At 38.3% G+C, this 11,380-nt stretch overlaps 1 protein-coding gene across 5 annotated transcripts in view; it reads left to right on the top strand.

Moving 5' to 3' along the window:
- Nucleotides 1–10,586, top strand: part of LOC124295409 — an 87,727-nt gene extending 77,141 nt beyond the window's left edge. For 2 of the 5 annotated variants that reach the window (XR_006905365.1, XR_006905367.1), the window contains one exon: nucleotides 249–611. Coding sequence is in view for 1 of the 5 variants with exons in the window: in XM_046745338.1 (XP_046601294.1) it covers nucleotides 363–567; nucleotides 2,120–2,282; nucleotides 8,699–8,736 (406 nt within the window). In the remaining 4 variants the exon portion in view is untranslated. Of the gene's footprint in view, nucleotides 1–248; nucleotides 612–2,119; nucleotides 2,283–8,698 lie in introns of those variants that run through there. The other 3 variants (XM_046745338.1, XR_006905366.1, XR_006905368.1) reach the window with 3 other exon arrangements.
- The last annotated feature ends 794 nt before the right edge of the window (nucleotides 10,587–11,380 follow it).

Raw genomic sequence — 11,380 nt, forward strand, 5'->3', positions numbered from 1 at the left:
GTTTCCCTAAAATCGAGTCTCTGAAAATAATTGCAAATAGTAGAAATTCCAGAAAATCCGCGCGTATGTATTTTTCTTTATCATTTTCTTTACATCAAAATATCGCTTGCAAAGTAAATCTAGCCGTGGTTTTCGAAAAATCGCCAAAAGGCATTTTCGTAAAATGCGAACGAAGAAAAACAGAAGCTAAACATTCCGGCAGAGTTGCTTTCCAGCCCCTAATTACAGGGCATTTCTTGCCTGCGCAGGAGCAAAGTCTGGAATTCAAATTCACGGAATATGACGCTGGCAGCATTGCTGAGGCTGAGGGCGGAGCGTTAAGAGCTAGACGATTAGGGAATCCCGCTTAATATTCCTTGTAGATACGCTGAAACCCCATTGAAGATCCGGACGGTCCTGAGATACATACTTGCCGGTAAGCGGGGAGGAGAGTATGCCAGATGCGAAACCTCGGCGACACGAACGATTCGAACAGCCGGTGCTCACCTTGTATATCCTAATTTGCGAAGCGGAATGGAATATCCGAGGAGATTTGATATAAGGTGTACTTTGCACGTGGCGGAAGGGGTGAGAATTTTGAAAGAAGTAAAACCAGAAGAAAAAAAAAAAAACAGAAAAAACAAAACTACAGTTTGAAAAAATGATAGGAAGCAAGGAACTTGAAATTATAATCAATAAACACTGACGAAGGATAATATTTAGAACGGTTTATTCGTGTGTCAGTTGTTAACATATAGTTTTTGGCATATAAATTGGTCTTGTAATTGAAATTGTAATTTGTAGCTGGGTGAAAAAACGATATTGATTAATTTCGTAATTTTTTACTAGGCGTTACTGATTACTTTGTAATTTTCTAATTGTACGGAAAAAAAAATTATACTCACCATTGTCATTTGTAATTCAAAGAAAGAAAAAAAAAAAAAATACCAATTGCAATCGTGGTTCGCAATTTTGAAGAAGAAAAAATAGTAACTACAAGTGTAATTACGCGAATGTAACTGTAATATATTAGATATTTAAAATTCCGAATGATCAATTATCGTAGAACATAATCAAGACAAATCAGCATACAGAGTTTGCTGGATATTGGATAGTTTATAAGCTTCCTTGGGAACTTAATGCAATTGTAAGTAAAAAAATGTGCCTCTTGGGGTTTCAGCTGTTACGTTAGGTATAATATTATTTCTCAAATTAAAAATCCTCACTCAAGAATTGGAGCAAAAAATAACTGTCGCGCAGAATGAAATATTTTCCCGATTTCAATAACTTTCGATGCATCAAAGAGTCAAAGTATAATTCTTTAATTTATTCCATCAGCTGTCATATTGCGATTTTATTTCCAACCCTTCTTCGATCAAAATTTTACATTTTGACTGCATAAATTTTTTTGTCTCCCGATCGCAAGTAATTACAATTCAGATTCGTCTAAAGTTTTGAACATTAAAAACCGTATTCAGTACCGAAAATCAGAAATGTTTCTGAAAAATTTTATCGATATCCTGTAAAATATTCCACTAATAATCCTTGTAGAAAAATCTCGAAACAATGGTTAATTCCTGTTTTCACGACTGAAGAGATTAATCAAAGCTCTCGTTATAATCAAATATTTGAAGTGTAACGATCGACATAAATTCTCAAACAGACTGCCTTGTTAGAAAGTAGCTGTATTTTAATGGGGCTGCTGAATTCGGAATACAGTTCGTGGTTCCTGTTTATCCCGTTTCCATTTCCTTCGCTTCTGTTTTCTCGCGGTATTCGATTGCCCGTCTTCCGGGTTTCGGCGAGGTTCGGGGGGATCTTACAAGACGGCTACAACCCCATTTGCGAAGCCCCGAGTCTCACGTGTCACTTCCTCCCCCCCCCTTTTCCACGAACCCACCCGCCGCTGGGTTCGGCGATAAAATATGTCGCCCGTTTTCCGGAATGAAGCGAAACGTTTCTTACAGCTTCATGGTTTCTTCCGCTTTCCACCGCCACCGAGTCTCGCGTCGCGACGCTGCGACTCCGGAGGACGCGAGCTTCCGCAAACGAACGAAGGGACGCGGAAAGCTCTCCCTCTCTCTTCCCATCTCTCTCTCCCTCTACTTCCCTCTCTCGATTTTTCTTTTTTCTCTTCCAGGACCAGGAGGAAAAATATTCACAGGGTCCAACTGCCAGGGCAAACAAATACCGTCGTATCTTTCACCGGATTCGCTTGAACAGCGACGAACCGAGCAACTCACGGACAAATTGCGAGTTTAACAGACTGCTGGATATATTATGTCATGTTCGCCTCTTTCTATGTATGTATGTATGTATACCTACGTATTTGTACACCGATCTTTATTTCTGAAAGGACATTTTTTATGGATACACAACACGAGACGGTGCTTTTTCTCGAATTTCCTATTCCTTGTTGATTCATCTTATGATCGGTGTGCGGCCGATGTTCTTTTCTGACATCCAATCGTAGCAAGATCGAAACTCTATACGGAGAAAAATTTCATTTGTTACAGTAACTAGAAAAATTCAGTAAAACAGGTATCTTTAAAAAAGACTGTTTGAATATTGTTTACGAAAAACGAGGTACGCGTAAACATTTTGCGATATTGTCGATCCTTTTTTGCCAATTGCAACGCAGAATCAGTTTGTCAGGTTTACTCTACTTTTTTTAGTTACACAAGGCTTTAACGTCAATTTAACGTTGCACGAGCAATAAATTTTCGCAACAGTTGCAAGAAAATATAGCAACAGTGATCGTAATGAGAAAGAATAGTAACGGATACTTGGACTTTCCGGTAAAAGCTAGAAAACTAATTTTCATTTTCTACCTAGAACTGTATTTTTCGATTATGGTGAAAATTGAAAATAGTTAACGACTGAGCGGGAACCGAAACTACAAAAAATTCTTACTTGAACTATCAAAATTCTATCGTCTTTCACGATAGAAATATATATATACAAAATTTTTTCTATTCCAATAAGATTCAATTTTCACCAATCAAGTTTCTATTCTTAATTTCGTCAACATCTCATTCAAAAAATGTACATTTCAAATTCGTATAATAATTTTAACCACTCGATTGCCGGATAAGCTGTAGAATAATGTTGAATCGTGTAAAATTGCGAGGTATAAATATTTCGCAATGTGGTTTTGTGACTTGAGAGACAGTGAGGCATGAAACAGGCTGAAGGAATAAAAAGTAGAGGAGAAAAGAGGAGTCCTCCAACCTCGGAGTAGCGAGAACATGGTGTAAAAAATGACTGCGTTTAGAGTAAGGACATACGCGTTTGTTTTAAGTTTCTTTATTTTTTTCTATCACAACTTTCGCTCGGGTAAAATACAACCGTGAGAGAAGGGAGTGGATCATTTCTTTCCGCAATATTTTACGTGGTGAGAATACCTCGGCTTTCGGTTCTGTCAAATTTCAAACATATACTCGTTAAACAATACAAACTTTTCTGTACCGCATATTTTCCTCCGGAAATGTAGGGCACGATATTACTCGCGGTACTTCTACAGAAGATTATAATTGTCGTGATTTTTCAAACATCGAGTTGTATTAATATCAATTGAAAAAGTATTCACGGAGTTTTTAGTCGGTTTGAAAAGATTTCACCCAGGCTCGATCGTTTACTTTAATCAAACGAAAACATTCCCGATTCATTACCAGAGAAATTCGCAAGACTCGCTCGACTGTACTTTGGTAAAACTTTCCCAATTCGTATCAACAAGAACAATTCGTGTCTTTATTATTCTCTGACAACAAACTGCAAGGTTTGATCGACTTCGGTGTACAAAAGTTGATGTTCGTATTTAAATGCATGTGTCATCGGAAGAAAGAAATACTTCTCAAAACCTGATTCATGGCATCGGAAATATCAGCAGGAAAAATGAGAAAAACATGCGTCTGAAAAATGAAAAGCAAAACATTTGCTTTTATCGCGACTTAGCAAAAGTAATACATCGAAATTGCCATGTACATTGTTATGTATTTTCGAGGCTATTCGCGCATTTGTTGTACGGATAAATACAGGAATATATACTTCTACGCATCGAAGCAAACGGTGTGAAATAAATGGCGATACACGTGTTTCCTCTAACACGACAACGAGCGACTTCCGTCTGCGACTATCCCTGATAATGGATGAGCATAATATGACTAATGGATCACAGATTCTTGCCACTCGTGTCTCACCCATTCACGATACAGAAAGAAAAAAAATATATACATGTAAACTACAATCCCCAATAAGGGAATGAAAAATAGAAAAGAATCTGAAGAACGAAATTAAAAAAACAAAAGTAATGACCAGGGTAACCGTCAATCAGATCAACCAGATCAATGGTGGTGAAAATGAGACAAGAAAAATTACTATAACAATGAGAAATCGAACTGAAAAGAACGATTGATTCGTTATCTCAAAACTAATGCATATTATTTTTACTGTGAATTATTCACTGTAATGCGGTTATCGAATCGACTCATCTCTATAGTAGTTTCGTTGGTGAAAATCTGCGTCTAAATTGCTGCATGAAAAGCGAAGACTATAGCACAAAAAGCGATACAAATGAAAACGGTAAAAGAGACAAAAAATAGGGGGGCGAATCCCGTACGTAAACACCGAAAGGTGAATTTTGTAGGAATCGCGCAGAGGTCACCGGGTGAAATACGTGCTTGAGGGGTGGACGGGTGGGCGATCCCCCCATGGTAGAGTTACGCCGGGATGTGTAGGACGGACGATAGCTAATACATGGCCAATGAAACTATTCCAATAAAGGAACCAGGCCAGGCCATACGAAAAGCGACAACTGTGACATCCCATCCATCCGAGGCGCGCAGGATCCTCGCTTCTTCCTCCGAAGAGTTTTATATCCTTGACTACCACAGATACAATCGTAGAGTACAATTGAACTTGTGTCCTGAACCGGGAATTGCCGCCAACTAATCGGTGACACATGTGTCTTGCACAGGGTGCTGCCTGGATCGGGGGAACTTTGAAAAAGGAACAGGAATTCAGTATCTGGAACGCACTTTTGTACTTTTGCTTTAGTAACTCGAAGTAATTAGTCGGTATATACGGCTGGTTTTGCGTACAGATCGTGAGGCACCCGAAAAAAGGGTTTGTGTCTCGGCTGTGAATCAGCTCAAATGTCGATAAAGCCGCTAAAAGGTCGGTAAGATGTCGGCATCGGGATCTGTAAGAAAAGGGTTTGTGTCTGAGATATGGAGCCGCTAAAATGTCGATAAAATGTCGGCATCGGAATCTGTACGCAGAACCGGCTGTATATATCAACTGTAATTTGTGCTACGAGAATAATGAAGAACGTGAGATTGTAGCCAAAATAAAATAAACACGATTAAAAGACGGAAGAAATTTCCGGTGAACTGTGAAAATGGACTCGAAAAACTACTGAGATTGGTCAAGATAGGGGAAACTCATTTTCTTTTGTTGAGAAGCTTCTTTGGGAGGACAATGAGAAACGGAACCAATCTTGAAACAGTAAGCCTTTCATTCGAAGCTGATCGATCTCTGGAAACAGTATATCTTGTGTTCTTTTTCTGATTCAGTGTTCCGAATGTACCTCCAAAAAGACATACAACTTTGTTACTCAACAGCAATTATAAACGATGACATAAGTGCTGGCTAGTTGAACGATGCCGGAAGTCAAATAAGGAGGAGGAAGGACCGGGTATGACTCTCACAATTCTGTTGGTTCTCACGACGATTAAAACAGGAAAGTGGTTATATCGATTGCCAGAATAGGTACTCTGAAACTACTGAGGTCATGTTCTAAAGCCAACAAAACTTTGCTCGCCTGCCGGAAATGACACAGTCTATAACACTCCACCCCGATGTATTATAACTATCAACTTATCGGAACCTCAAGTGACGCTTATACTCAACCATTCGTTTCGTTGTTGCAACTGTATCGTCGACTGTTGAATATAGCGGGTAAGCTACGAAATGCAGCTCGAGACTTTCGGAAAGCCTAATATTGTAAATATTACGTTTATTTTATTTTGTTGAGATCAAAATTGAAAAATAATACAGCGAAAAGCCAATACCTACTACTTTAAACTCAGAACATTTACGCCTTGAGGATTGCTACAATTCAAATAGATTTATAAAACGTTTCGTGTCATGTTTAATATGAAGATTGTAAATACTACATTTTTTATTACATTTCTTCAGTTTTACATAATCAAATTATATACACTCATTCGTACTGTTTAATTATTCACTCACATTGAAATACTGATCAATTATCTGTTCAAAATTTGCTGAAACTTCGACATCGGCTTTCGGCCGATACTTGTAATAATAAGTAAGAAAAAAAAGAAATTAATCGACTTTTCTAAACTTCTACACTAGAAGACCCCTTTAAAACTAGCTTGTACTTGATCGTGTCTTACTTTCGGGCGGGCGTATTTGAATCGTTACTCTGAGAAAAATTTCATTCGTTACAGTATCTAGAAAAATTCAGTAAAACAGGCATCGTTAAAAAAAACTGTTTGAATATTGTTGGAATTACGAAAAACGAGGTACGCGTAACCATTTTAAACAAGGTTTTAACGTCAATTTATTCTTGCACGAGCATTAAATTTTCGCAACAGTTGCAAGAAAATGTAGTAACAGTGATCATAGTGAGAAAGAATAGTAACGGATACTAGACTTTCCGCTAACGGCTAGAAAACTAATTTTCATTTTCTACCTAGAACTATATTTTTCGGTCGTGATAAAGAATGAAAATAGTTGAAGACTGAGCGATAACCGGAACTAAAAATTTCTCTCAGCGTACAATACGAGCCCAAATTCCAATCACTAATTAATTAGATACCATCGTTCATTGGTCCTGAGGATCTGCATCCTTTTTGAAGAGAAAAATCGTCTCTGAGGTGATTTGAGCGGCCACCGTAGGAGCATGGTGCTCGTGATGATGAGCTTAGTTGTAGGCGGGTACCTCGTACGACAACGAAAGTGAAAAAAACGAGGGTGTGAAAGAAGAGAAAACCCCGTGTGTGCATTGCGCGGCAGGCGAAGCGAGCGAGAAACAATTTGCATCTTTTTGTGCCTGTACAGAAGATATAGAGAAGCTCCCGGCGTTTCAAAGTTATGTAATGCGGTGCCACGGAATCCAGAGTATGTCGGCTTTAATTAAGACTCGAAAGAGAAATAGGGGGTGAGACTGAATCGAGTGGTTGGAGGGGGGGATACGAGGGTAGGGGTGGGGGTAGGACTCGGATAATTGAATTAAATCAACGTGATTACGGAACTGGTGGTTAGGTCACGTGCCGCCTGCACGCCCTGTTCGCGATAACTTTGTTACCCACTTTATTACAAGATTGAAATATCCTGAAGGTTCGCTCGCTGCTGCTACTGCTGCTGCTGCTGCAGCGACGTCGGTCGGGAATGAGCCGTGATTTTTGTCACCTCATCAGCGGCGTCGTTTGAGGCCGAGACGCCCAACTCGAGGGGTGAGAAAAGGCCTGAACCCCGAGGCGCTAATCCTACAAACTTGCACGTGAGTCTTGTAGCAATTCGTTTTGCAACTCACTCTCGTCCCTGCAGTCTTAATGATGCGGCAGTTGCTCTGTACGTATTTCTCAGTCGCTCGACCCTTTTCGGATATTCTCATACATTCATGCTATCCGTACAACCTTGCGCAGGGAATTGACGGACTTTGGAGGACGTCGTAAAAGTTTAGGGGAATTTAAACGGGATTCATCAGACCTTGTGAGTGAGCTTCGAGCTTTTCACAAGGACTCAAGGGTTTCGCAAGTTCGGAAGCTGTTGAACAACATTGGGAAAGGTCTAATTCATGCTGGCTAACGTTGAATTTAACACCTAAAAATATGTGTCTCGCTATGGATATGAAATTTTATACAATGATTTTTATTTACTACTGAATTCTTGATTACGCACGCGTGTAGGAACTTTTTTTGTATACATATATACGTGAAACAGACGTATTTTAAAGTTTATAATAACCAGGCACAACGATGTGTTAAGCTTTCTAGTACGCGGAGCCTGACAAATTCATCTCTTGGGTAATTTTTTTTTTTCAAAGAATTTACCTCTCAGAAATGTATCAAAATTTTTTCATTCAAGCATTGTTGACGATCCTCGGGGAGTAAATTTCTATTCAAAGTTTTTGAGTGAAAAACACACTTTTGCGGGTTGGAAAAACGTTGGCTTAAATTATAAGATATTGCAGAGACCCCGAAAAATCGCAGTGATAATGACACGTTATAAAAGTTGTTTTATTTAATTTGGATACAATTAGATTTGAAAAAGAATTCAAGATACCTCGCGTTTGCTATAATTCATCCAAGGTGTAAGAATCCTGTTTCGAGACAATTATTGAGAGGAACAAAGAGTGGCTGGAGTTAATGCTTGTTAAAATTTCTCAGCTCAATGAGCCGATCTAAGGTTTCTTATATTATTTTTATCACCGTTACTGTTATTATTGTTATTACATTTATTGTTATCTTCACACGTAGTACCGTATTTTTTGTATTGTGTAACCGTCATTGTTTTCCTGCCATTCGAAGTCACGAGTATGAAAAATATTTGAATGCAGGATGTTTCCAGTTATTTTCTCAATAACTCAATATTTGGAATAAAATTGGTAAACTTTGGTAAACGATTACCCTAAAAAGCTGGAGTATGAAATCGTGATGATAATTTGTGTTTTTTTCTGTTTCATGAACAGATGAAAGGTGCATAAATTCGAACGGATTGAACTCCTGAAAACCTCAGCGTTATTGGCCGAGCATTGCACTGGGACCGCGATTTTCGCGACGCAAGATTCGCGGCCCGCCAATCTGCCAATCTGGCGTCGCTGAGTTTGCGGAACAATCCTCAGCACGCGAACTGGTCTGAAAGTGGATGGAGGAAGTAACTGATGATACAGGAAGCTTCGTCGGGAAGTATTCTCCAATTCTGATCCGGCGGTAAACATTCTGCGCCAAGAATGTCTCGTCAGTCCAACCAGGAATATTTATTCTCGTCGTATTCTCGTCGAAGGCTACAACGTCAACTAAAGGAAGCCAGTTGTGCCAGTGACGGATTCTCGACGTTTTATAACCGCTTCTTTCCTCTCTTCTTGGATAAAAATTCATTTCAACAAAGTTCCGACACCCGCATTCAATGTGCACCCATAATATATAATGCATTCTCAGGTCGATCCCACTTCACAGAAATTAAACTCGAATCAAACGCGAATAAACACCTCGGTGACATTTTTGCAAACCGAATGTAAAATCATTCTAGAAAGAAAAAAAATCAACTTAGATTCAATGCAGATGAATTATTTGAAAAACAGGATAAACTAGATCCCTGTGATTTTGGTTTAAAAAAAAAAATATGGAAAAACTTTTGACGTGTAAAATTGTGCCACATTTTCACCTTGCGGTTAGTAGTAAAAGCAACGGTCGTAAATAAATTTCGTATCAAGTCGTAACCTTGAATCCTGGGGCCCTAAAGCAGTGCAAATAATCAGGTGTAAAAAGTTTTAAAAAATGCTTTGAATTTTGAATGCCTTTTTCGAGAGTTCATTTTTAATCGTACCGTAATATCTGCGTTATATTCCCCCGCGCGCTATCAGGCATCGCATTACCGCCATCTTGACCTTGTCCTACGGATACGTAAATTCGCACACGCAAATTAAATCACGCCGCTGCGTGAATTATGTCGTAATTATTATATTATACGGGTAAGAGTTCGGCAGTATCAAGCCAATTAAAAGTTTTGTCTATTTAATATTTATCAGTGATTCCTGCATAATCCTGAAACTAACGCCGCCCGTTATAAACCTTATACTGCCTTCGGGAGAAAAGCGAAATGGGGTTGGTACGGAGAGAAAAGGTGCTAACGCACGGAGGAAGAACCGACTTATTCTATCGATCCTTCAAACTTTTCGATTTATACGAAATAAATCGCCCCACTGCGCGGTACGTATTATCAAGTTTTTTGCCCTGACAGTTGTATGAATAATGCCTGAAAACTTCATCCACCGGCTATTTTTCTAATATATATATATATTACGTGTGGAGATTTACGTATATTTTACATACATAGGAACAGGCATGTGCCAAAAGTTCCACCGATTATCAGCCCAGCATCCCCAAACCGTATAATTGATTTTCCGCCTCTTTATCGGAGATATTTTTCATAACAATTGACCTGAGAAATGGCAGTTTGTTCACAAGTATTGATTGCTGTATGTAAAAAAATTATTACGTATATAATAATTATTTACTCTGTCTGAATTAAGCATATTTTGTAATTTGCTGTGTTATTTTCTTGAAGAACAATAGATGTTGTAGTATTTGGATGTGGAATATCACAGTCAATAGAAAATGAAACACTATTTTTTGTTAACTGATTACACATTTATTTTTCCATAAGGACATAAAGTACAGTAGACGAAATTTATGGTGTTGATGAGCTGATCAAAAATACAATTAAAATGTAAAAAATTTGTATACTCTATACATGTACTACACCATGCTTTGTAAAGAACATTTTTTGCATTATCATATTATGTTTATTGTAAGGTAAATATGATGACTGTAATATAAAATGAGTTGGAATTAAAATAAAAACGGATGTGCAGCGTTAACAAAGCCTTTGTTTGTTCCCACTTCATTTCGACTCACTTGATTTATTGATGAAATTGTTATTTACAATATTTAGCTGGAAAAAATTGTCGTTGTTATGTTAAGGTTTAAGGGGTAACAGGACTGTGAAAACCTGAAGAATGTACGATTTTTTTTCGATGTGAGCAATGCTGATGAGTTGATAATATTAGAAGAGGTTATGAAGCATACATTTAAGTATCATAGAAGAATTATTATTACTATTTATTCGAAAATGGCAACACTAATAGCCATTCTCGCGAAAAAAGCGGCACACGGTGTAACTGGTGCATATTTGAATTTATGAAGGGAAGATCAGCTAATCTCCATATTATTAGCTACGGAAATACGATTGTTTCGGTGCGTTATCTGCGTTCCTGGGATTCCGATTGATCAGGAGAGTGTCAATATTGGGGAAAATTCCACGATTCTTCTGTTCTGGAATGAATCATTCGATGCACTATTTCGACGAAGTTTTACGAGCGAATTCGATTGGGCGCAGTCTTAAGACGCTCCGAGTATTGGATTTTAAGCGACAGACAAAAAACGAAATGCTATCTCCGTCATTTTCCTACTACTGGTCTTTTTGTCGTTTCTTTTCTGCTCTTGATCCTGTACACGTTCTGGTACGTGTTTTTTTTTTGGATTTTTTCGAGTTTATTCGGTCAGAGGAGAGTCCCGTTCTTCGATTTTTGGATGAGAATTTTTTCCAAAATTAGAAGAGTAACGTCAACCCCATAGGATCTACAGTAAAA

Source organism: Neodiprion lecontei, chromosome 7 (genome assembly GCF_021901455.1).
Source record: "Neodiprion lecontei isolate iyNeoLeco1 chromosome 7, iyNeoLeco1.1, whole genome shotgun sequence".
NCBI classification, from domain to species: Eukaryota; Metazoa; Arthropoda; class Insecta; order Hymenoptera; family Diprionidae; genus Neodiprion; species Neodiprion lecontei.